Raw genomic sequence first — 27,564 nt, 5'->3', positions numbered from 1 at the left:
TGTGTTTAACATAGTATAGTCTGCTTTTAAGTTACTGCCAATCATTAACTCTACAAAGAGTAAGTCTGGGATTATTTTTTTCTTTAGAATGAATGTTATTAAGGTAAAGAAGGCAGAAAAATCTACATTATTTTGAAAAGAATAATAGAATCATGCAATCCTTAGCGCTAAGGATAACACTACTAGTCTTATTCAGAAAATTAAAGTATTTCTAAAAACAATTCTGAAGTAATTTTTCTTTTCTATATGTAATACGTCTGCAATACTGAATTCCTTGAACAAAATAAAAAAAAAGCAAAAAGAATTACACTAGCTTCTTAAACTTAAACAGATAAGTCAAGAATTCATTTTTACCAAAGGAAAAGTAGACAATTATTCTCATTTTCTGAGATAATTAAACAGAGAACCTCACCAGTGAAAAAGTAACTTATAAATAGTATTAAAGAAAAATGGATAAAATATAAAACATTACAGCTAGCTAAATCAAATATTATTCCTATCTTTCAAGAAAAATAGTCAGGATGAAGTGAGCGATCCCTCATGCATTGAGTAAAAGAAGTATGTAAGAAAATATCAATTAAGTGTACTTTCAAAGCATTAGTGCTATAAGTGGAGAAGATGAGAAAAAAACAAATAACCTAATGACTTGATAAAACATAAAAGGATTAAAACAAAAGTATAATTCAATGTTCTAGTCCCATCAAGAGGCCGTTCCCATTGCACTGTAAGACTGATATCTTTTATAGAGTACTGTGAACAGAAGGTCACACACACTTTCTGCAGCACTAAAACTTGCTTAAAAGTCTCTTGTCTATGACAGTTTACTTCTGGCTCAGATTTGGTAGCTTTTTTTTTTAATGTAATTTACTGTATAAGCAATCCATTTTACGAGGAACTCCACAACTGTAACACTCAAGTTGAGTAAAAATTGGCTAGAAAAGGGGGCCAAGTGGACAGGAACACAAGATGGCAATCTCTTGAGACAGCCTTACAGAAAAAAAAGTTACTCAATCCCAAGGGTAAGGACTTTTTCTGTCTTTTTAGTCAAAATATTCCTTCCTTCCCTTTATCCTTCATGCCATACAATGATTGTAAAATTCCAAAGGAACTTCATTGGTTCTCAGGCTTATATGTGAATTTTACTGGAATCATTGAGTCATGTGAACATTTGGAGGAGTGAGCAATTTCCACATGACGGTGGACAAATGGCAATTTATAAATCAGCAATTTGTTTTAAGTCCTTATTTAATTTGTATGCTAAGAGGAGTCACTCAAAGCATACAAAATACACATAAATTAATGTGGAAGCCTACCAAAATAAACATCGGACGTGTAGGTAGGTATGACTATAAGACAATATATGGCCTGTGGGTGACTCTGTGTATGACAGAATTATAAAATTAGGATACCAATACCAACCAAAATACTCTGAAACCATCTCCCTTCTTGCAGACACTCTTGAAATATATAGCACTAATTCTCTTCATTTCTCCTCTTACTTCTATAGTGCATTTGTGTGCGTGAGATTTTCTAGTTTAACATCACCCATGGTCCAGATCCAGCAAGGCACCTTAAAAATATCTAACATTCTTGTTCTGAGGATCTAGTGTATAAAGACACCTTCACAGAACCTCAAAAACTTCCAAACAAAAACAAACAAAACCTTCAGTTTATAAATTACAAGTATATGGAAGTTAAACATTTATAGTTTTGTGGTAGAAACTTAGAAGAGCTACTACAATTATTAGACACACAATCAACCAAGTTGTGTTTTAAAAGAATTAATTATTTTAAATGTAAAAGAATACATCACAATAAGTTCCTTTTTCAGATTACTTTCATTCCCACCTAGACAATGAATTCCCATCAATTTGTGTCTGTTTCTTCTCAACACCACAGGCAAAAAAAAATAAAAAATTTTCAGGTAGCTCTAGCTCACACACTTCTGCATATCATAGCTGCGGCAATAAAATACAAGACACGTTCTCTTGGATAACACAGTTTTAAACGTATTTAGAATTCAGGAGAGTTTTACCCACAAACCACTGGAGGTATGCGTAAATCAGAACCATTACAATGCACTTTCAATGTCAACTAGGTATTGTGTTATATGATAGTAATTCTCAGACCATTATTTTGTCTACTTAATTTCTGATATAATCTCCAAAATTCTTCAAAGGTAGCCCACCACTTCAAGCATGTCCCTTGAACTCTTGAGTTCAAACTGAGTTTGGCATATGTGTGGCAAGGACTGTATACAGAAGCACTTAAAACTACAGAGAATGTGTTGATCCTGGAGAATGTGTTGATCTTCACAAGTAGGTAGCAGCTTTCTATATTCTGTGCTGCAAAGTCAATTCATAAATAATTGGATAATTTCACTACTTTGTCACATATAATAATCCAAACTCTACCTCTTTACTGGGGCTGAGATACTGGAACAGGCTGCCCAAGGAGGTTGTGGATGCCCCAACTCTGGCAGCATTCAAGGCCTTGAGCAGGTTGGTCTAGTGGGAGGTATCCTTGCTCATGGCACGGGGGTCAGGGACTAGATGATCTTTAAGGTCCCTGCCAACCCATAACACTCTATGAGGTTCATACAGGTCCACCTCTTAAACCTGTCAAGGTCCCACTGTATGGCACCTTCTCCCTCCAGCTGCACCACTCACATGTAAGAATCCAAAATTTCTAGGAAAATTAAATTCAAATTGTAGGCAGCACAGTACCATACGACAAAAATTAAAAAATACAAGAGCAGGAGAAATTGCAACTGTCAAGGCAATCTCATGCAATAATCTTTTACAGCAGTACAGTATATCTAGTGATATAAACTTGACAGATTTTTTTTTCTTCTATCATTTTAGCATCTAACAGATATTTTTCATGATTCTAAAAGCGGGCACTTTATGGACTTCTGCAAAGACTTTTGAATCTCAACTTAAAGGGTCATGATAAAAGGGCAATAGGTTTGTCTGTATTATAATGAACTGCAGCTAAAGTTATGAGTTTCATTACACATTCAAAAATGAAAACTAATCAGTTACATGTGCTCATCTAAACAGTTAAATGAATTTTACATCCATTTTATTAAATTTTATGAAATTTACCTTTTCTAAAAAAATCTTGTACTGTATTACCTACACACAAAAAGGTACTTCTTGAAGCAAGTTAGAATATAATAATTCAATAAAACCTCCCACAGAAAAATCACTAGTCAAAACCCAAAAGGCTTCAGAGTATTGACTGTAACATTGGGGAGTTTCTTAGTAGAATTCAGCATGAGTTCTTGACTGGTAACTAACTTGGCTAATTTGAGAGTCAGCCTAAATAAACCCTCTTACTATGTGAAACAAGAAAATATGCATCCTAGTACTTACAGGTAAGGAAGTCCCTAAAAAAAAGCATGGGGAAAGACCATCTTCAAGAATCGGGTTACAAAGTTACTGCTTAAAACAGTTGTCAATGACACATTAACCACTGACTAGAAATATATCTATTGACTCCAGGGAACTCAGTACAAAATTCATTAGTAGCAAATTACACAAATTGTCAGAGTAGCAAATTCTCATATCAGAACTACTGGGCAATCTAGGCTTGCTAAACAAAACAAAAGCCAAAGACAGCTAACTGCCACAATCTAGGAAGTAAAAAACAGAATAAACGTACAAAATGAGAAACTAGTTCTGAGAGAGTGATGACTGAAAAGAATCTGGAAAGACCTAGCAACATAAGTGTATCAGTGGAATACCAGCAAGGACTGATATGGTCAATCTATGAATGAACAGGGAGGTGGAAGTAAGAAAAAAAAGAGTTGCTGCTCTCTGTACACAGCACCATCAAGGCTAATAAGAGATTAATGATTAAAGAGCTTTAAAGAATGTTGAAAAATTGAAGAAGGAAAAAAAACCCAAGCCACAAAGTGATGTGAGGACTGGAAAAAATGTCTTGCAGTGAAAGACTGAAAGAACTCAACATGTACAGCTTATCAAAAGGGCTCAATTAGAATTTAAGTAGTTGAAGTAAGAAAAAATAGAGCATACTGCAGTGAATTTCAGAAAAAGGCACAGGAAAAAAATTAATTTGCTACAACCTAAATGCTTCAACCTAAATGCAGACAAATTAAAATGTAAAACTGGATGAGGTACTGTTAGGAGCAATGTATCCAAATACTGGAATAGACTACACTTCCTAGCTAAATACTGACCAAACTACACTCTCTTGATATCTACAAATTATGTTTGAATGCCTTTCCTGTTCAGGTGTTGCCAAACAGTGAGTTCAGTGCAGGCGTAACTGGCAGTAAATTATGGCATGAGATACACAGTTTATCTAATGGTCTCCTTTGGCTTAAAATACTATTAAGAGATCACCTGAATTTGCTGTATTAAAACAGCAGCAGTTCTATAGGTATAGTGAAGTTTGAAGTCAGTTGTAAAGAGAGTTTCTACTCAGGAACTCAAAAGACAGTCTTATTAACATAAAATGAATATTTCCTGATGCTAAACTGAAAAATTCTGTTGTTGGACAGTAAGTTATAGTTGGTTTAAGAAAATGCTAGAAGGATTAGAAGTACAGTTAATAAATTTGAAATAGTAATTACTGTGAAGAAATAATATAATTCTATACAGAAACAGATAAATCTTCACATTCTGAAGTACATAAGTAGCTCTAAATACACGGTATTGACATCACATCGCTATACTTACGATCAACCAACATTCACAAAAAGAGTAACTTCCTGAATACAAAATGACATACTGGATAAAGTTTAAATAAGTAGAAGTAAGTAAATATTACTTTAAATATTTAAAGTAAATATTACTTTAAATAAGTAATATTTTAAATACCCAAATACAATACATGTAACTTAATTACAAAAAATCAAAATGACTAAAGAGCTGCTGAACTTCTTTTTTCCAGACCTCAGCAGAGTCGAAGGGGGGAATAAAATAAAAAAATGTAAAAAATACAAATCATGAAGAATTCAGGTTGGAAGGAACCTCAAAAACTCATCTACTGTAGCCTCATGCTCAAACCAGATGATATCCACTGCCCTCTCATCTTGCCTTTGCTAAATCTGTAGCACAGAATTAAACTATTTCCAGTCATTTTCTCCTTCACTTGCCCAGAAATAGCTTCCATGAGGACCTACCCTGTGATTTGCTCTAGGGCCAAAGTGAGGCTTACTGAATCCTCCCTATGGTCACTGCCTTTTGTGAAAATGGGTGCAAAATCTGCAACATCCTCCAGTCAGAGGATTTCCACAGTGTTTGAAAGATCACATACAGCAGTGTTGCAATGACATCAGCCACCTTGCAACAAAGGTTATAGTCAGCAGATTTGTATGACATCAGCCTCAGCCCTCTTGAATGCATTCCATAGATACACAGAAATGCAACTTACAAATAACAAAGAAGTTTCAGATTTTCAACAATGACAGGAATGACAAATTCTTCCCCTGTAGAATTATCTGAGTCTCCAAAATTATTTTTATTACTTTTCACTATAATGCCTGCATTATGAGCACAAGGTAAGAGGTGCACAGTAAATGCATTTAAAACAACATATTCTAACAAATATTATCAAGTTGTGAATACAAAACATCCAAGTAATTTTTCATAACAACTGCAGATATACAGAGAAAAAAGAAGTTTTGATTTAAAGGTCTTTTCTATAAGACTTCCATGTGATAACATAAAATCACCTTTGGCTTTTCCACACCACAGTACTACGAGAGCAAACTTGCATGTTCAGTGTATCACTATTTATTCAGATGCTAAGAAAATGTTATAGTGACTTAACCACAGGCAATTTTTACTGCCTGGTCTGAAATGGACTTAGCATGAACTTGAATTCCTGCCTAGCATTACTATTGCGCCTAGATTACTAAAGGACTGTGGGGATGCAAGTTATTTGTCCAAGTTATTTCACCTTGTCTTTTAACTAAAAAGTAAGTCTGAGGAACAACACCTTAAAAAGGAATGTGATTACTTAGTTCAACCACAAATCATAGGATTATTAGGAGAAATATATACAATAGGAAACACAGAGTTAAATTTAAGTGATGTTAACTACTCAAAAAGAAGACAGCTTCTCTTCCTCAGTAGTTTAGCTATTCTATGCACTTATTCCATACTGCTATTTAATAACACTTCCATTATAAGGATGCAACTGAAATAGTTGACTTCACAGTGAAATACTGCACAGTCAACTCTACTTCACTCCACACTGCATGTCTTGCAAACAAGAAGCACTGAAAATTTTTAAAGTTGGTAACGAGAAATGTGTAGCGCCCGAGCGCCACCTACAGGATACAAAGAACTGTAAAAAAAATATTTTTAATTACCAAACTAGAAGAGGACTATTTACTCTGAAACCTTCAGATGGTCATCTTAAGCCACTGCCATTTTACAAACTCAATGCAATGCTGATAAAGTTGATTACTCTTGCAGTGATGGCAAACACTTCTATCTCTACACATTCCTTCATGTAAGCAGCTGTTCTATACTTTGAAGTCTAGGTTTAAGCTCTGTATAAAAAAACCAATGGACCTGTGGAATTTCTCTAACAACTTGCCAGAATTAGGGGGAAACTCTTTTTCCTGAAGTTTCTTATCTAATATACAATTTCAAAGTATAGCAATTATTTTTTAAAACATACACAGAAGGTTAAAACGCATACTGAAATGACTAAAATTACCTTCACCATTTGAGCATTTCAATATGATTGCATTTAGAAGTGGTATTGGATCTCAGTACTATGAATTTGAGATGGTGTCTATTATTTCCACATTGCTTCTCTGAAACAGATGTGCAACCTTCAGATTTCACACATGCGTTTGTATTGAAAGAAACAGGACCAATCCAAATGAATACAGATTTGCAAAAAAAATCATGCACGTTAAAGACAGTACATTGAAAAAAATATTCTTAGTTCAATTATTCTATTAGCACATTTAAATATCTGATAAGATGAACAATTTTGATAGGTATCAGATGTTTCTTGGCCCTCTGATATGTTAGTAGACATTACCCTCAAGCTATGTATGGTCCATCCAACTTTTTGCTTGATGTTTGCACCTCCCACATCTCTGCCTCTGATCAGCACAGACTTTGACTACAGTGGGTGGTGAACACCCATGAGTATATTATCTACCATCTCCAGTACATTAGAAAATAGTCACTATTTCAGACAATGAAACTTGATGTTGTTTATCTTACTTTACCTCATCAGACCTCTAATTTAATAACACTTTATTACAAACAGTAATGGCTTTGATTTTCATGCCAGAGGATGTCAGACAATTATTTGGAAAACAGTAAGTCTAGAAATTTCTGTTACTTGTGATACTAAGCAGTGTCACCCAAGGCTATAACTCCCAACTGCTAAAAATACAACCCATAAAAGCCTCTTCTGAGTTAAGACAACCCATTTGGCTATAATACTACTACTGTTACCTTGAAAGAATGGAATAACCACAATCAGAGCCAGCAGCTTACAGACTTACTATACACGTCTCTGAAAATAGGACAAAACATCATGCAAGCTTGGGCACTGACTATCTCATTCCTAAGGGTATCCTCTAGCTTTGTGTTCCCTTCATGCTACAAACTTGCTATTACACCTTAGACCATTTTATTTCCAGCAGCCACCCCTTTAAAGCCCCCGAGATAGTTAAACTGATTAGTGGGCAGGTGGTTGTACAGACAGGTAGGTAGTAAATACAAACAGATTCCAAAGTTTTTTGGTATTCTTAGGATGTTATTTTGCTGCCATACACTTCAAGGTTCTTTTTCATAGAGCTTCTTGGAGTCCTTTCAAATTTCTGAATCCTTGCCTCCACTATCTGATACAGCTATTTAACACTAATCTGTATTTGTTCAGTCTCCATGATCAAGAACAGTTCATTCAATCTGAGAAGCTTAAACTTATTCTGTATTGGAGAATATTATGGGCATTATCACAAACATTATTAGGGTGCAACACTAATCAATCACTGAAAGCAAGACTATTGAAAACTAGGAACTACTTCTTTCTGCAGTCAGAAAACTGTCAGCCCAGTGTTTGCAAGATTTGAGAAAGAAAACTACCACCATGTAGTCTTGTCCAACATACTAATATAAAACCCTTTTAATTGACACTAGATAAATATTTATGTAACTTATCAGTGGGATTATGTATCAATCTCAACCACAGGACTGGAAAACAGATTTTGGGATCAAAGTTATCCATCAATATCAGTATACATCAGTATATTTCCTGTGGACCAACTGTCTACAGCAAAGATAGTACAGCCACCAATTGCCAAAGCAGCAAACAGCACAACTTCAAAGACATCAGAAAGGAAAACAAGGCAACAGGTTTTTACAAGATGTCTTGTATATGTTCTTTGTAAAAGTACCTAGTTATATCTAACATAGCCATAAAATCATGACACTACATTTCATGTACTGCGACTCACATGCTCTTGTAGAGAGAAAGAAACAATGAAAGCTAAAAACCAATGTTCATGAATTAGAGTTTTATCATGGTGTACATATCTGTCCTAGTTAGAACAACTGGGACCAGTTCATCACTGGATGGGTGTAACCCAAAACTGTGTATTCTATAGCCTTCCATGCCATTTCCCAGAAACTGGTATCAATGAACCATTTACACCATCTGCACATAGAGCCTGACTCCTCAGGCTATAAACTGGGTGTTAAGAGGCCTGTGAGATAGGAGGTTGCTTTTGTCCTCACACCCATTAAGGAACCCCCTGCCCCGAGGGAGGTACTGAGCATTCCTGCCTGAACTGGAGGATATATAATCTTGGAGTCTTGGGACTTTTTTAACCACTCGTGGGATCCAGAGAAAGACTGCAGATCACCGCTCTCAACCAAACTGCAACCACCACTCTCGACTGGACTGCAACCACCACTTTTCAACCAGACTGCAACAGCTTTTCCCCTCTCCTTTTACTTTGGACTCGGGGCCCAAAGGACACCACTCTGTTCGTGCCCCAGGGTGCTGGGTTATACATTTGAGTTTTGTGAGTTAAAACCAATTGTTTGTCTGTATAATCGTACTTATTGTATTATTTTATTAAATTGTTATTCTGACTTATAATCTCTCTTCTGAGTTAATTTCCCCTGCTGGTTTACCTTTAAACCAGCACAATATCATCACATGACTCTACAAAAGATCAGATTTACATGCTGTTCCAAAAGAAATGGATTAACATCAGTTTACAGAACTGACCATACAGATCTTGCTGACTACATAAAGTCTGACTAAGTATGAAAGTTGGTTGCCTTGCCTCTAACTAAAAGGAAATCACATGACAGGAAAAACTAATGTCCATTTAAATTACAGGTTTTGTTTACTGTATCTTTATTTTTGTTATTGTGCTGGGTCTTTGATGTCAAATGCTCTTGCTTGTATATCTCCAGCTATTAAGTGTACTGAGTCCTCTCTTCAGCAAACATAAAATTATGAGGAACTTCAGAAGTAACACCATCTAGGCCTGAGAAAAAAGTAAGTGGAACCAATTTGGATTTGCTCAAATTACAAAGGCTTCTTGACTGTACCTGATGTGACTCTGAGATGCAAATCAGTAGCGGGGAAGATGTAGAAAAGGACACAATTTCCCACTTAAATCCCATGAACATTTTAGTTTCTAGAGCTATTGTGCAGAGTTAAGAGCACAAAAGCTAAACCACCTTTCTGATGTTTCCCCCATAAGTCTTCACTGAATAAGTAAACTTATACATTTAACTTTTTAACTGCAAGGTCTTAATTTTTCAGTAACTTCTTATTGAAATACTGGATAATAATTCCTAGTAAGTTTGACATCAGAGCCACTACTCATCAGTTGCATACGTGATGAGTGTTTTTATGCAATATCAACATTATTTGGCAGAAATTCCCAAACCCACTCTGCAAGAAAGACTGTCAAGACACAAGGCTCCAAGAAAACAAATTAACTCACTGAAAACTGAGTGCTAATCAGTACAGACATTCACAAAGACTGGCACAGCTAACCTACAAGACAGGAACCCAACGCTTTTATGTCTGTAAAGAAAAACTGATGTACCAACTGCAGCGTGGAAAAGCTGGTACACTGCAAGAATGATTACTCTGTTAAACCAGACTTCACCAGATGCCTAGGAAGCCTTTGTTTTCTGCAAGTCTCAGTGATGGACAACTACTATGGGTTATCACAGATAAAGCTACAAAACTCCATCTTACAACTGAGCAGAAAGACAAAGTAAGGCATGACAAAGACAAATGCTCTTCATTTCTGACTCACAGGGAAAAATAAAACTCCCATAGAAGGTATCAGTAAGTGCTGAGTGTAACAAAATGTAACTTACCTGTTTGGTTCAAACTGCCAAACAAAACTAAGAAATGAGAAAGCAATAGGCAAGCTCATCTTCCACAGTTCGAGGTGGGCAGGGGGCAGTACTTTTAAGTAACACTTACCCTATCAACATCATAACTGCAAAACCGGAATTGAGAAGAAAACATTTACCTGTAAATAACATAAAGAAAAAAGACCAAAACAAATAAAACAACCCTTACCTGCGACTAGTTGTTTTCTTTTCTGGCTTATTTTCTTCCTCTTCAGATTGCTGTTTAGCATTTTCACTTGTATCAATTTTCAACTTCTTGGCAATGCGTTCCTTTATTTGAGATCTCTCATGACTAGCAGTTTCATTGTCTACACTATCAGCATCTTCATCATGTTCTTCTTCCTCCTTTATTGATTTGAAATGGTAAAACTCCTTTAGATTTTTTACTACAAAATGTTGAATATGGAAATTTTTTTCTTATAAATGTAATCTCTTCCAAAGAAAAATACTTCATTTCAAATCAAACTTTTCAAACAAATTGAAAAAATTTGCTTCAAAGAGAACAAAAAAAAATGAAATACAATAGTTTTTCATACACAAATTACATCTTTTTTGTATGGTTAAAAAAATTAAAACCAATCTATTGTAGACTATCAACTCTTACAGGTCTACAGATGGCATCATAGCAATGTGATATTACTCTGGTCACTGTTCACAAATCGAAAATTTGAACAAGGCAATACACTAAACTTTCATTTTCCACTAAAAGAAAAACAAAATTCAAGAACTGCCTACAACAGGGCTATACTACAGTCATGATGGGATGGAAGAGGTTAGCCCATCAGTCTCTGTGAGGAAATTTACAAATACTAAGTTGATCAAAACAGGCTGTGAAAACGTGTGGAATCAATCATCCCAACTTGCCTCACAGGTCCTAGCAGAGGGCAGAAGGAGATAAACTACCTTGTTCGAAGACATTTGGAGGTAGAAATAATTGTAGAATGAAAATGTGGCCTGATCAGATGAAGGGATCTAAGTTTGATTACTTTCTTCCTTGAAGAAGGAAGTCTGCATGAACCTTAATGGAAGAGTGCCAGCTCAAAGATTACATGGTGTATCTTTTTACTTTTACTTTGGTGTGATGCTAATCAGCAAAAGAAAAGTGTAAGATACTACATGACTAATTTCAACCACACAGAGAAAGGATACTTAAAAATGGTGTTCCTGGGAACTGTATCCAGGAGACAGCCAGGATGTAAGCTCTTAGAAAGGAACACTCTGAAGACCATGTGTATGTCCTAGGTGTGATGGACAGTTAGGAGGAAGAGCACCATGAAGACCACGTCCATAAACATGGAGGGAGAGAGGGTAGAAACGTAAAAGCAGCAAGGGGCACAATTTTGGGAACAGAAGAGAAAAATCAAGAGCTGGATTTCAGAAGCTGTACTTAAGTCACTATTTAGGAATCTTCAGGCGACCATACTTAGATATGAGATTTAGGCAAGAGAAGACCAGTCAGGAATACAAAAAGAAATCTCTGAATATTTAGCACAGTAAAAGAGCTGAATATTTCCCAGTGAAATAACTGAAAGGTTGTTCTGGGTGTTTTGTCTGCTCTTTTTAAACAGGCGAAGAGAAAAGTGGAACAGGATGAGCATTTCCCTTAATTTACCAGAAAGGTATTGTTTGACAAAGGAGATAATGAAAATTTCTGAAGGATGTGCTTACTTCATAAATTGTAAGGGAGATGGGTGACTACAGCCCTAAATGGCAGGGGGCAGAATCCAGAAAAGAAAGCAACAGGACTGTATTTGAGGTGTTTACAGTCAGGGATAAAGACAGACTCCTGGTGGAGATTTGGCTAGGGCTTAGGTAAGAGTGTTTCACTGTAACAGTTGGATAGGAGAACTTCTGGAATAAAACCAGCAATCTCTGGACGGATTGCAACTGCTAAGTAGTAAGCTAGTAAAAATTACAGAAATCTGAGTAACAGGAGAGGAGTTCCATGGACTGTATTTTAAAATGGAAGAGACAAAATAGTTCAACTTTTCCCACTGAGCTAAATCCCCTATTTCCCAAACCTAATATTACCCTCAGTTTGCACAGGATTTTACTGGTTTTCTTCTAGAAAACTGAGAAAATAGGATATAACCTTCTTCCTCAACCTCTTCCCTCCTGCAACTCTACTCTTTTCTCCTGCCTAGTCTTCTCTTTCAGTCCCTCTTCTGTCTCATTAACTCCACCTGACCTTCTATCTTTTAGACTCCTATTTTTCAGAAGTCTCATTATCAACTAATAGAATTAACACATTTCCACCCAGACTGAACTATCTGACACCTCAAAAGGGCTTTTCTGTTGGATGATGGGTGTTCTCCATGTGACACAGAAATGGAAAACTGCCTGCCTGAAAGCTGTACTACTTTTTGCTGCTGTTACTATCTGGGTGGAGTTGCCCTATTCTTCTCTTTACTATGAAAATTAAAATGTAATGAGATACTTTGTGACAGAAGGACTAATGGCTATTGTATGAAATATGATTTTCCTGTTTAAAAAGGTTATTGAATTGGGCGGTGGATATCAAGTTTTATTTGTACATAATACTGCACAAACCTTACTGTTCAGCAACTCATTGACAAATAGGGAGAGGAAAACAAATTGTGCAAAAAGGAGAAATTATACTGTTGGGGAAAAAATTTTCAATCTTGTGAACACATTTCACATAATGCTTTCATTAAAGACTTGGGTACAAAAAGTATCTTAAGAAATAGCTATGCGGTGTTGTTAATACAAAGGATCTGACTCTCAGAGAATGAAATGTATGACTTTGAGGACTGCAGTAAGAGAAACAGGATGATATTTAATAGCATGAACAGCAAGGCCAGGTGCTTAGGGAATATTAATAAGTTTCTCTTATATGCTAGGGACTTGTTGGGGGATGCAGGGAGATCTGGAAGAATTATGTGACCATATGATTAGCTATAAAACTACCAACATGTCGCAGCCGTGTAAATGTGAAAGTGATCCTGTGACATGTTAATTGAAATAACTCTAAGAGAGATGATAAAATACTAGTACCACTTCACAAGACTCCAGTAACTGCCTGAAATGCTAGATCCTAACTAAAATCTTTCAATGAAATGAAATCTAAGGAGGATACCTATCCAGGAAAAAAAAAAGTCTTCCTATTTCCTACTTCAGATTAATCAGGTATATTTATTTAAATTTTTATTCTTCAGCCTAACACGTCCACTTTCTGTACTCCCTGAATCCAGTTCACTTAACAAAGGGCTATTTGAACATCTGGGGAATTATTAATTAAATAGCATTCTCCAAAACCTTCTAACGCTTAAATGCTCCTGCACAGAAGGAATTACAATGGAGAAGAGTCAAAAAAACTGAACTTATACTATGCCTTCTGGAAAAAGCAGGAGGGAACAGGGTGCAAGCAGATTTTTTTTAGGCAGAAGAACTGGACAGATTATGGTCTTCCTTTACGTCCACAGTGCGTCAGGGAACAGTATAGTTAGTACTTGTGCATGACGGACAGACATATAAAACAGCATTTTTCAGGATTCAGTCTGGGGAGCGGGAGATTATATTCCTAGTCAAATATTTTATCCTTGTCTCAACAGCAACTCGAAGGCGCACTCCCATGACCTATGATTAGAGACAGAGACAGCTAGAGAGCTTGCTCTGAACCATGACAATTTTCTTGTATTTAGAATACACTCCATGTTTAGTTGAATGTTACTGCTTGATTATTCAGATTTCATGTCTTTCAGAGGTGGCAGTCTTCATCAATGCAATTTAAGTGATAAGTATGCATTGAAATTTTGTTTTCTTGGAAGAAACTTTTCCAATAGGGTACTCACTCATAAGCAGACTCACCCTCAAATATTGCAGTTATATCACTATTCATGACAAACTTAATTGTAACTTTTTTTTAGAAGCAATTTCAAGGCTTTTATCATGCTGGCGATTTGTCACTCTGTGGTACATAACCCATATACCATAATCCCATACACTTAATTTACTGACTGAAATACAGAATAAGCAGTTTCTATAAAATACAGTAGGTAGTGTGCTAACTCTATCCTGCTGTGAATGTTCAAAATGGCCAAACCTCAGAGCTCTGAAAGAGCCTCCAGCTTTTGCTGGAAATCTGACTTGACCTAGTTCTCAAAAATCTCTAAAGTAGCATTTGTTCTCCCAAGAAAATCTAATTTGCACACAGTAAAAAACAGACTTATTTGTAAAAAAGTGTTACTTACCTCACTCAAATCCCTTTCCTCACTTGCTGTTCCACTAAAAAAAAGAAAAAAATGTAATTACTTTGAAGTTCTAGAGGAGAATTAAAATACCATTTAAAAAACCCATTTCTTAAATAAAAAATTCTGTTTGGTTAGCTACCTGAAATTTTAGTCAACTTAGTCATTTGTGTCATCATCACATTCATCTTAAAAGTATCAATTAATATAATCTTCTATCATTTAACTATCACAATTTTTCCTAGTTAGAAATGTTTAAAACTATGGACTTTCATACAATGGATGAAATCTAACCATATCTTGAGCTATCCAAGCAAAACAATAATGTATACAGTTAAAAGAAAAAACCCACCAAAACTCACTTAAGATGTTTTTGATTTCATATATCAAACAAAAAAAGCATTTAATTCCAAATAGCTTATTTTTGGAAAGTCTTCCTTATACAGGCATTCTACTGATAATTTAGCTTAACAACAAAATTTTAGTTTGTTATACAGCTACAGTTTAGTGAATTAAAAAAGAAATCTATTTGAATATACTAAAGCTAACATATCCACTGTTAATTAACACAAATTAATAATAAAAAGCCTTGAAACTTTTTCTGTCCCACAATTTAAAGAAGAAGTTACGTTAGAGAAAAAGCAAGGAATATCAAATGAGTCGCAAAAGTCAAGGCTTTGAAGTGTGTTCTAGGCAATCAATAAGTAACCAAGGCCATCACAGAAACTCTAAATGTATTGTAATAAATTACATTAATAAGGTGCTGCATCTGGGTCAAGGCAACTGCTGGTATCCATACAGAATGGACTGAGAGCAGCCCTGCAAGAAGGACATGGGGTGCTGGTGGATGAAAAGCTGGACATGAGTTGGCAATACATGATTGAAGCCCAGAAAACCAACTGTATTTTGGGCTGCATCAAAAGCAGCATGGCCATCAGGCCAAGGGAGGGGGTTCTCCCCCTCTGCTCTGCTCTCATGAGATCCCATCTGGACTGCTGAATCCAGCTCTGGGATACTCAGCCCAGAAAAAAACAGAAACCTGATGGAAGGACTCCAGAGGTGGGCCATGAAGATGACCACCTCTTCAACGAGGAAAGGCTTAGAAAGTCAGGGTTATTCAGCCTGGAGAAGACTCGAATATTTACTGCAGCCTTTCACTGCTTAAAGGGGCTCTATAAGAAAAACTGAGACAGACATTTTAGCAGGCCCTGTTGTGATACGACAGGGGGTAATGGTTTTAAATTAAAAGAAGGTAAATTCAGTCTAGATATAAGGAAGATATTTTTTATGATGAGGGTGGTGACACTGGAACAGGCTGCCCAGAGAGGTGGTAGATGTCCCATCCCTGGAAACATTTGAGGCCAGGTTGGATGGGGCTCTGAGGAACTTGATCTACTTGAAGATGTCCCTGTCCGTTGCATGGGGTTTGGATGCAGTAAATTTTAATAGTCCCTTCCAAAGTAAACTACTCCACAATTTTATGATAAGCAAATTCTTGGAGTTGAGTGTTAAGATGAGAAAATTTAATGAAAATATATTGACTGTGGTTAGAATCAGAATTTAACAAATATTAAAAAGAAATAGAGAAGAAACCCAACTTTATCCAAGCATACAGATTTATGATTCACCTCATTTTTGATGTGTTTTTTTAGATTTGAAAAAAAAAAAGATACTTTTGAGCATAAGCAGGGTTAGAGGGTTGGGAAGAGCAACAAGAATAACCATGGTGGAGAAAAACTTCTGCATGAAGAAAATTTGAGTAAACTTTCAAAAGTTTAGGCTAGAAAAGAGATGGTCTAAGAAAGTATTGTGGTAAAGAGAGGTATAAAGGGACTGACTGCTCACTGTCTCTTCCAGAATGAGAGTTAGAATTTATCAAATGATGCTGGCAGACCCCAAGGTTCAGAACAAAAAGGGGAGATACTTCTTCCTGTACCAGACTGGATGGTGTGAACAGAAATAATTTTACAAGGGACTTAACACATATTTTGAAGAGAACTCTATTTAAGATTACTAAATAGATGAACCACATCAAACTCTGACAGTCCCTTGAGATTAAAGTTGATGGAGGCTGGGAAACCACTCTGATAAACATTACACTTGCTCTGCTTTAATTCTTTGTTGGGCATCCACTGATAGCCAATGTTGGTAACAGTGGGTTAGAGAAATTTTTTCTCAGATCCAGCACTGGCATTCTTAAATTCTTAAAGAGTGACAGACAAACAATGAGTACACATGATGTTAATCGGGTGTAACAACTTGAAAGTAAATCTGTTCTGGAAACTGGAAATCACATGTTAACCTTTTGACAGCAGGAACTGAGCTCAGATGTGGATCATCCTTCAGTAGATCATGACTACTTTTACTTTTTCCCTTCATGCTCTGTTAAAAGAAAAAAAAAAGGAAAAAGATATTATTTATTTCAGTTTTTAAGAGGATAGATAGTGAAAAAAGGTTATGGTAAGAAAAAGGCAACTTGTTTCTTGTTAGTTTTCATCTAACTAGTAAGCATAAACATTTTTATGAGCAGAAGAACAGAGAAAGTATTCCAGAAAGAGAAGCATCAAACTGACTCCATGGATTTAGAAAATACTTTTGCAAAAGCAATGCACTTAAGTTTTAAAGCAAAGAGAGGAAAAAAATAAGAAAGAGATTGTTTAGTTATGCCAATAATCACATAACATAAAGATACAGTCTAGCACATATACACTTGAGTGAATGAAGAGGTAAGACCCTGACTTTCCAAGAATGGCACATGACAACTCAAAGAACTACCGTGCACAAGGCAGTACTTATTAACTGGAAGAACACTAATTAGATCCTTAGGAGAAAAAAAAAGAAATTAACAAACTGCAATATATCAACCTGGGATACATCCTGCAGGAATCATCTACTGACACAAGGAGTCAAATCTAACAATACATAAGCTCTTCTAGCAGAAAGGCTACAGTAAGAAAGCATTCCCCATGATAATCCAAAAAAAAGAAAAGTATACTTCAATTTCAGATTGAAATCGGAGTGAAAATCTCTGCTACAGAAACAGTGTATTGTTACCTGAATGTCTCCATTGCAGACGCACTGCATAATCCTTCCAGGAGGACAGTAATTGTGTGGACAGATCTTACCCATTTAAATGCAACTTCAACTTTTTATTATGTAGAAAACAAAGACTAACACATTCAGCAACAGAGTGGTGTGTGTGTTTGGAGTGGGGGTGGGTGTATTGTAAAGTGCTCCAAACAAGTACAGACAATCAGCAGTTTGGACATCAAAAGCTTCAGTTCAAACACTAATCAACAACCAGTGGGGGCCCACTGTCAGATCCCTGAGTGAACTAACAGGGTTTGTGGCCTTGAAGGGTTTTACCGGGAGCTCCTGTGCCCATGAGCACCATTCCAGCTCAGGCCTAAGAATATACTCACCGCCTGAACAATGTTGAAAGTATACATGTGCGTCTATTCTAGATAAGCCTGTTGGACCCACATTGTAAACTTGTCTCCAGTCCTACCTTCTGTTCCCATCTCTTGCTGCTCCTGACTGGACTCTGTGGTTGGGGACCTCAGCCTTGGTTCTTGCTTGTCATTTTCAGGACTGCTGATGGACCCTGTTATGAGGAACCAATTCTGCCTGCTATATCCAGATGCTGTGGGATTGTACCCCTCTTGGTAAGCACACTGCCTGTGCTGGAATCACTTTTACCTTTTCGCTTACCCTCCCTCATGTAGGTGTTCTGCTCTTGCCCCTCCTTGACACAGTCTTCCCTAACCCTGTCATCTCTGCCTCCTATAACCTCCTGAGGTACACAAATTTTCTCTCTTAAGATTCATACTCTCTATAATATATCAATTTAGAGACTCCCCTGTTACAGAAGACACAATTTGACCTGTAACACTTAAATGACACCAATGGCCCTAATCCCTCATTTAATTTCTTTTTGAAAGCGTTTATAATTTTGATCATGTTTTGTGGCATAAATGCTCACAACCTAAATTACAAGAGGGAAAAATACATTTTTAATTGTATGTTTATTTGTTCATTTATTTTTGTGTCTCAATCACCATACTGCAGAAAATACAAAAAAATTGTTCTTGTAATTTCCTTCTTTTCTCCCTTTTTTAAATTTTAAAGCTACTGTGATCCATATCCCTAGTTATTCTTCTTGCCCTTCTTTGTACAGCCTCAGAAATAAGAGGCTGATAATGCATTGCAGCAAAGGCAAAATAAATTCCCTAGTGTAGACTAAGTGTAGATACCCTGAAACACCTGAAATTGGGTTTTCATTTGCTCCTCAAATAATTTTAGGCTCAGCCTCACTACACTAAAAATTAACAGAAAATGTTCCCTTTTCCCAGATCTATTAGAGGATTCCTCAGTTTCCTCAAACTCTCTCCTTCAAAAGTACACCCTTTTTACACTGAAACAAGCAATACTTACTGCAATTCATAGAACGATTTTGAGTTTGTAAATGTCAAAGGATCTCATTATTAACTTTGACCTTCCATTTGTCATATCAAGAGAATGAAAGTTAGTGCTGATGTTCATGTACTTCAACTCAATCAACATTAAGGTGACGAACTACAAAGATACTGATCTAGACCTTTTGGGAACAAGCAGTGAGGTTTAGAAAAGAAGGTTTTATTTTGTTGTAAAGAATGAACAGAATTTTTTCATAAACAGTTGATGCGGTTACTTATCCAGCTACAGCTAGTCCTTAATTTAGTCATGACAAACAGGAGAATCAGATTTTAAGGCTCAGTTGAAAGACAGCATGACAACACTGAAATTAGGCTTATCATGAAAGCCACATTCTATTTAGATAATTTTAAACTGAAAAGTAAGTATTTGGCATAGAAAGAAAGAACATCAAAGCAACTGAATTAAATGCAGGATTAAAAGCCAGACATATATCAAGAGCAGAACTGCAGATGAGCATATTAAGAAAAACAAGTATAGTTAGTCTGACTGGCAACTTGAAAAAGAGAAAAATACTTAAAACTACTCTACTGTCATCCTGACTGACATCATTTCACTGTAATATTGTCCATCATTATTCACTGTTTTTCTTTTGTATTTTAACTAATTCCTGAGGACTGACCACCATTTTTCACTTATGTGGTACAGGACTCAGGATCATGTATCCTGTTCATTATCTGAAGCAGAGAGGTACCTGAACTGTAGAAAGCCTAGGACTCTAGTGAAATAATTTGGTCGGCGGTAGAAACAAGAGTAACAACTTACTGTAAAGTTTTTAAATTAACTTTATTTAAGTTGCAAAGTCAGGGAAGGAAGTGTTTGATCAAAGACTACCTATGCAGCCCTAGTTCTGTGAAGGTGAACAATTCGCAAGAGTGCAACATTAAATTATGATAATGGACTATTTTCTCCCCAGTAGCCCCACTTCATTTTGCACACAGAATAATGAATACACATAAGAACATGGAGCTAAGAATGCACTGGCAATGCACAAGATGATCTTCAAAACTCAAGTATTTTACCATAAAATCCCACACTTTAAATTAAGGACCTGAAGAAGAATGAAGTACCTATCACCTACATGAATTTTAAACAGGAGACACAGAACTATACTATAAAACAGTACGTTCATGGAAATGTAGGAATTCCCTGCAGTAACTGAAGGCACCTTTAAAGTCATAAAAACCTCTGTTTTTATCAAAATGTTAAAACATAGAATCCTAAAAACTGAAGCAATTTCTAGTATTGTTCAAAACTCATACAAAAGAACAAGACTAAGAACTTTAAAGCTTTTCACAAACATGCAGAAAGGTAATTAAGTTGAAAAGAAAAATGAGGATAATTTGATACAGTACCTGACTAACTCTACTGACTTCTTCCTCTTCTTCTTCAGCTTCTTCCCCAAAGGAAAGCAGGTTAAAGTTTCTTTAAGAGAGAAAAATAATTTTCTAGTAAAACTTTAAATACAGTCTTAGTAATATTCCATTATCTTTAAACATCTTATTTTCATGTTCTGTGTGATTTCAAAAAACTTCTTGTCCTGTTAAATATACCAATTCCAAACAACTACAACATGCTGCTTTGCTACAAGCTGTAAATATTTAGCAAAGCATGTTCCATTGAATTCCTGAGACAAAAAAGGACAGTGAAGCACCACCTAGACAATGTTAAGACACAACTTAAGAAATTCTGACTTGAGTAACTTCCACTGACTCTTATATGATGACAGCTCTGTTGCATTTTTAATTTTTCCTCCTTAACAGAGCAGCACTCAAGTAACAGATACAAAATGTTCAAGATATGATGGCTTGGAAAGGCATCAAATGTGCACACATCCACAGAATGTAATTAGAAGAAATAATGATCTTTAATTTTTTTTTTCAAGAGTTAATTGTTTATGTGACGTTGGAACCAGGCAGTTGCAACATGTTTTATTTTTGTGCAGCAGAAGTGACAGCAGGCACACTTCAGATTTCCTATTATTTTTCATTCCCTGTTTGTGACTACGAATCGTCATTCACAGAAACTGAAATCTGCCATGTCAAAATGCCTGCCTTTTGCTAAGTATTTCAGTGGAAAAGAAGTGGTAGTTGACAAAATAAGTTCAAAAAGTGCAAAACAACTGAGTTATGGCCTGAAATTTGCCATGTCAAAATGTCTGCCATTTGCTAAGTATTTCAGTGGGAGAGAAGTGGTAGCTGACCAAATAAGTTCAAAAAGTGCAAAACAACTGAGTTATGGCCCAGCTACTACTACTAGTACATTTCAACTGCAGTGTCATCTCAGTCACGTGCTTGCCCATCCTGGCATATGGGGAAGACTCAAGCTAACTTTTACTTTTGCAACTATCGCCATGCATGAAACAGTCACAGCTCAGCTGATGCACAGGAACCACTTCAAAGAGAGACACTAGATCCACCTTGGAAACAGGGAAGTAAATTTTGCTAAGATTATGTAAGATTACTCTGCATTTTGGTAAAGCCTTGTGCTTCAAAAGCAGAAATAGAAACAAAAAAATTGCCAAGCTGCAAACTAAAGGTGAAAGAAAATTAACCATTGCTTATGTTGCATATATTTACTTTGTGCCTTTTACTTTGGACTTTTTAGTTTCTTCTTCTGGTTTGTCCTTCTTCAGTCTTCTATTTGGCCTTGGGACAATGTCATCAAAAGGATTAAACAAAACCTGTGAAAAAAACAGAATTTTAGACACATCTTTAGTAAGTATTTTGTTGTAATTTAATGATTCAGTATTTTAAAACAATATGCCACGTTTTCTGAACACCGAATTTTAAAGCATCACTTTTCAAACCAGAACATACTCACCTCACTACTTCTTATTTTGTGTGGGCTGAGAGGTCTCTCTTCCTTGTCAACTTCTACTTCAGCAAGGCGCAACATGTTATATATTGTATCCCCAGTAACCTGGCAAATTTATAAAAAAGGCTTGAAAATCCTTGCCTGTAATTTTTGTCATTTATTCCTCAAAATGCAAGGCAATTATTATGTAAGAAATTTTGAAAATACAAATTATGTAGGAAATAATGTAAGCACGTAAGACTTATAAAAGAAAGCAAGTACAATGTACAAAGGTTTGGGGTTTCTAAATTTAATAGCAAAAGTTGAAGGAATATAGGTAGTTTTGAGAATGTACGCAGGGGAAGATGTCAAATTCTTATTCGTGAGCTATGAAACAGGAAAACAAAAACCACTGAAATAAAAAAATATTTGGTTTATTTTCTTCTAAGTAAATCACAAGAGTGGTAAATTCATTCTATGTTTTACATTTTCCTGATTCTTCTTGAGTAATTAGAATCTAAGCACACAATTTTCTTAAATGTCATTAGTATTAGATGAACTCATTAATAAAACAGAGGCATAATAATATTAATAAGACTATTTAAAGGCAGCACAACAGGAAAATACAACTTAGAAGAATAACAACAGCAAAGTACAGAATAATGGGAACAACCCATAGAAACATTTCTGCCAGATATGGGAAACAAAGAGAAAGGAGACAGCTGAGAAAGCAGTGAAATAAATTTCAAATGTACGTAGCAGCAAACAACACTAAATTAGCCTTCAGAGAAACTTATAGTAGCTTCTGTCAAATTTAAACTGGGACTCTAGTTCACATAGCAGACCTTTCCAAAGATTGTGTGCTTGTTGTTAAGTTCATCTGCACGACCCAGTGTAAAGAAAAACTGACTCCCGTTATCATGGGGCCCAGCATTTGCCATAGCAACAAGTCCTCTTCGATTAAATCGCAGTCGTGAGTGGAACTCATCCTGTCAAAACAGAAGAGAAAACAGTACCATTTAAGTCTGTAATTATTTTTTTCACTTCTTTAGCTATGGTTTAATTACATCAACATGTACACAGAGAAAATACGCTGTTAAATTTTTTTTTAAATTCAGACAGTAATAAATCCAAAGTATTTTCAAACTTAGTGCCACAATTATATTTAAAAGTTTCTATTTTGAGCAGCAAAAATTATTTTAGTCAATATTTTTAATCCTGTGTGCCTACAATAATGCTAACAAGTGAACAACCTTCAAAAGAAACCATAAACACATAACCAATGAACACCAAACAAAAAATAAGAAACTAATTGACAAAATAAGTTTATTGACAAATCAATAACAGAAAGACATATTATTTAATAAAAATCCTCAAATTTCTGTCTTGTTAATTTTATTTTTCCAATTGTTCCCTAGAAATCAACTGTTATTCATTATTTCTATTTGCTTTCATTACCCCCAACATTAAGAAAATCAGAAGTGTTTTAAAAAGTAACTGCATTTCATACATTTCATCTAAAAGTACCATTCTCGTGAATCACTGTATTTATGTGAAAAATCATAATTCATGTAAAGTAACTGAAAGTAACCACAATAAGAGGTTGTAATAATACATTAATGCAAAAATCCATAGGAAGAACATTTTCTTTACCATAAGAAGGCAAAATAGGACTCCTTTCAAAGCAAAGAGAAAGTGTTGAGTAATACATGAATACCATGGTAACATCACAATTCTAAACACTGCTATATTGAGATAGTATTAATTTTAAGCAGCAATGCTACTACAGTATTGGTAATACTTGTTTTGTTCTCTGCTTAGTTACCAATCCCTCCCAAAACTTCACATTCGTGCCAAATGTACAAGTCTAGGGGCAAGATGATGCAAGGCCCAGCGTCAGGTTATGCACCTTCAGTCATGAGCCTCCCACATCTGAAATAAAATATCAGGCAGGACAGAACACAGCCACTGAGCCCGCCTAGCTTCACTCAGGATTTGACCCTCCTGGCTAAGTGATGAACCATGATGATAACAATAATACCAATGGACACATATACAGCCTTCAGAGATCTTTGCTAAATGAGATTTAATGTGCACAAACACTTCTGAGTTGTCATATATCAAGACTTACTCTTCATTCTTCCTCTCTCCAATTTTCTTTTGTGAAGCTCATGCTAATGAGCATGATACATTTATCATAATATCAGAATAGCTAGATTTAAGAACTCTCAGTTCAAAGAGATATATTCAAACACACTGAAGCAGCATGTGAAATAAAATACTGCACATGTTTCATATAACATTTGATTTTTCACAACATAACACGGCAGGAAGAACAACAGATAGCGAATAACCAAAAATTAATACATGAGATATACAGAGACACACCTTGAAGGGAGCTCCATAGACTGACTCTCCTCCTGACCCAGTTCCAGTAGGATCACCTCCCTGCACTATAAAGCCAGGCACTACTCTGTGAAATATTGTGTTATTGTAATACTCTAAAATAAAGAGGAAAAAAGAAAACATTAAATTCATGTTAGTGGTCTCAAAATCAAACTTTCATATAGATCATGCAGGGATGTCCAGAGACTGAAGTCCCAGAAAGCAAGTACTGTCAGTAGATTTTGCTGATGTCACTAGGTTCCCTTCTATTCCACACAGTCTTACAAAAAAAAAACCTGCATTGTCATATGTTTCTGTTGCAAAAGACCCTACTCATCACTACCAAGATGATCTTGATCAACTACTTTCTTTTCAGCTTTCAAGTTTTTTTACTGGAATGATACTACAATTACAATGCATCCATTTAAAAGGAGAGCTGGAACTACTATGCTCTGCCTCACACAATGTCTCACATACAACATCAGCCATATTCATATATCAGATGATTAGCACTTCCATGGACCAGTGTAGAACACACATGGTCCGTTTCACTACTTACACTGTGCCTAAACTGATAATTTTCACAAAATGAAATTGGTGGCACATTTTTCTCCTTATCTTCTTATCTATCTTCTTATCTATCTATCTAATCTATCTTATCTATCTGATAAAGGTTACACGATCATAAGAAAACAAAAGGAATGAAAACTTTACTTGACATATATTTCTGGTTGATTTTTTTATTATTATTATTTTTGAACAAAAATAAATCTGCAGCATGCTGTAAGACAAAGCAGGGTCTGCAAATGTCACAGCATAACTAGATATAATCATGGGTGGCTATATGCCAGGATACTCACAAAAAATACTCAAATGTACTATACAAAGCATAGGATACTACACAGCAGTTAGAAAAAAATCGGAAAGGAAAAAAAGTCCACTGAGGATAAGTGAATTCTTACCAAGGGCTAAGAAACTGATTTACCATGTCAAAAATTTCAACTATAGGTGTAATAACACAGAACAGGCTGGATCTGTGCTGGAGGCACAAATCCTAGGCTGCTATTTCTGCTTAACAGATGAAGGTGAAAAGAACTCTTAGCCACTCTATGAATGCAAAAATGGGATAATAGCAGCAGTTAGAAAACATATAAAGGCATCAAGTCCTTCACAAATTTTTGTTACAGTTTCCCAAGAGGGAGCTTCTTATTTTGGTACCCACTACTTCAGTGGAGAGCTTTACAGAGGTTCTGTCAACAAAAAAATACAGCAAATAAAAAATCAGAAACACTCATAGAAAAAAAAAAAAAAAAAAGAAAAGGCAGTAAATATGGTGACACAGAAATGAGAGTTTTGGAGGATATCCAATATTGCATCAGTGCCATCTCATACACACACTAAAGAAGTTATACTTTGTAGAGACTTGCTGAAAGCAAGCCTTTCCAAGCCTCTGACAGGCACCATTTCAGTAACACTGCATCATCTGCTTAAGTTGAGAAAACTATCCAATTTTTTTTCTCCACTAGGTTCATTAGTAACCTTGAAAAACATCGTGTGAGTGTTAGTTAATAATTTTTAAATAGAAATCAACTTATTGAAGTATTAAAGTTAAAACATGTTTATAACCCCTATTTTACAAAAAAGGCACGAAGATTTCATATGAAGTAGTTTCAACAACTGCTATCCCATCATTACCTTCCATACAAAGCTGGATGAAGTTTCTACATGCTTTTGGTGCTTCTTTTGACCATAATTCTATATCTATCTCTCCTGCTGTTGTTCTCAGCAAAACCTACAAAAATACAGATAAGTGCATCATCAGTTTTATTGTAAGTTAGTCAGTGATCAAAGAATACCATTGCTTACTTTAAAAATACATCTGAATTTAGTATATTAGTAACAGTGATATACATTTAAATGTGTTGTATAGCTATTGTTAGTTCTAGATAGCATTTCCAGAACTTGAGATACAACTCTGAACTGATATGTATAGTAAGAATGTATAAAATAATCTGACCAGTGGATGTTTAGGATTGATTGGTCAGATTATGTGACTAATACATCTGTTCTAGAACAAGCAGCAGTCGCAAGTATTGAGGCCATGCTGATGAGAACACAGCTGCATTGGGCAGGACAGGTCTCCAGGATGAAGGACCACCGCCTCCCCAAGATCCTGCTTTATGGTGAACTTGCCACCGGCTGCCGCAAGAGAGGAGCCCTGAAGAGCAGATACAAGGACTCCCTGAAACAACATTTTGGCCATATTGATCATCATAACTTGTCTACTCTGGCCTCCAATCGGGAGGTCTGGAGACACACCATCTATAACGCTGCTACTTCCTCTGAGAATACACGCAGGATCACTCTTGAGGAGAAAAGACAACGCAGAAAGAATCATGTCTTGCAGAATATACCACTTAAGGAGTCCTTCTGCTGTGCCTTTTGCAACCAGACTTGTCTATCTCGTATTGGCCTTTTTAGCCACCAGCGCACTTGTAACAAGAGTGGGTAGAGTCCTTCCCAAATCTTTGTTCGAGAAGCCTAGCCATGATAATATAATATAATACAATAACGTGGCTGGTACGTGGCACATGATAGAAACTTAGATACTCTTTATCACTTCATAATGAAACAACAGGGCGGGAAAAAAAGCCATAAATCCCCAAAGGCATTGGGGATTTATTACCATTACATTCAGTGAGAGGTCGTAACAAAATTAAGGGCGTGAAGATATAATCGGGAAGAGAGGAAATGAAATTAAATGCTCCAGGGATTCCTCTGTATTATGTATCCACATATCACGCCTCGTGTTACGACTCTAGTAACGTCCTTAAGGGCGTCATCACCTCAGAGTAACTTTAACCAAACGAGCCCAGCATGAAAAGCACCACCACACAATCACACAACCCGCGTCCCCCCATACCCCTGCAACACAACTTCTCCACGACCTTCACCCCGGCTGCCTCACCTTCCCGTTGGTGGGCGGCTCCTGGATGTAGATGTTGCTCATGGCGGTGAAAGGACCGTGAGACTACCGAACACCCGCCCGCGCCCGACCCTGGACTTCGCTGCTTATCCAGCGCTTCCTACCGCGCACAGCCGCCAGCCATTTTGGGCACCTATACACAGCCCTGGGAAGGGGGGCGTGAGGCTGCCCAAGCCAGGAGGAGGGACGAAGAGATGAGTCCCCGGCCGCAGTCTCTACGGGAGTCACTGAGAAGGACGTCTTTTGCGAAAAAACCGAGGGCTTCTCCACACACCTGCAGTCCCTCCTCGAGCCTCCCGCCCGAGGGGCACTAAGGTCCCCC

The 27,564-nt window shown here is 36.3% G+C and overlaps 1 protein-coding gene across 2 annotated transcripts in view; it reads right to left on the bottom strand.

Annotated features, from left to right (window-relative positions):
* CWC27 (CWC27 spliceosome associated cyclophilin) overlaps positions 1-27,481 on the bottom strand; it is a 102,571-nt gene extending 75,090 nt beyond the window's left edge. For both annotated transcript variants that reach the window (XM_064641223.1, XM_064641224.1), the window contains exons 1-10: positions 27,225-27,481; positions 25,952-26,048; positions 24,260-24,372; positions 22,717-22,860; positions 21,899-21,997; positions 21,655-21,758; positions 20,431-20,500; positions 16,905-16,984; positions 14,606-14,639; positions 10,564-10,739 (exon numbers count right to left, since the gene is read on the bottom strand). In XM_064641223.1, the coding sequence (XP_064497293.1) occupies positions 10,564-10,739; positions 14,606-14,639; positions 16,905-16,984; positions 20,431-20,500; positions 21,655-21,758; positions 21,899-21,997; positions 22,717-22,860; positions 24,260-24,372; positions 25,952-26,048; positions 27,225-27,266 (959 nt within the window). In that variant the 5' untranslated portion in view covers positions 27,267-27,481. The remainder of the gene's footprint in view (positions 1-10,563; positions 10,740-14,605; positions 14,640-16,904; positions 16,985-20,430; positions 20,501-21,654; positions 21,759-21,898; positions 21,998-22,716; positions 22,861-24,259; positions 24,373-25,951; positions 26,049-27,224) is intronic.
* Positions 27,482-27,564: the final 83 nt, after the last annotated feature.

This window comes from Pseudopipra pipra, chromosome Z (genome assembly GCF_036250125.1).
Source record: "Pseudopipra pipra isolate bDixPip1 chromosome Z, bDixPip1.hap1, whole genome shotgun sequence".
NCBI lineage: Eukaryota > Metazoa > Chordata > Aves > Passeriformes > Pipridae > Pseudopipra > Pseudopipra pipra.
This window is presented reverse-complemented; position numbering and strand designations above follow the sequence as displayed.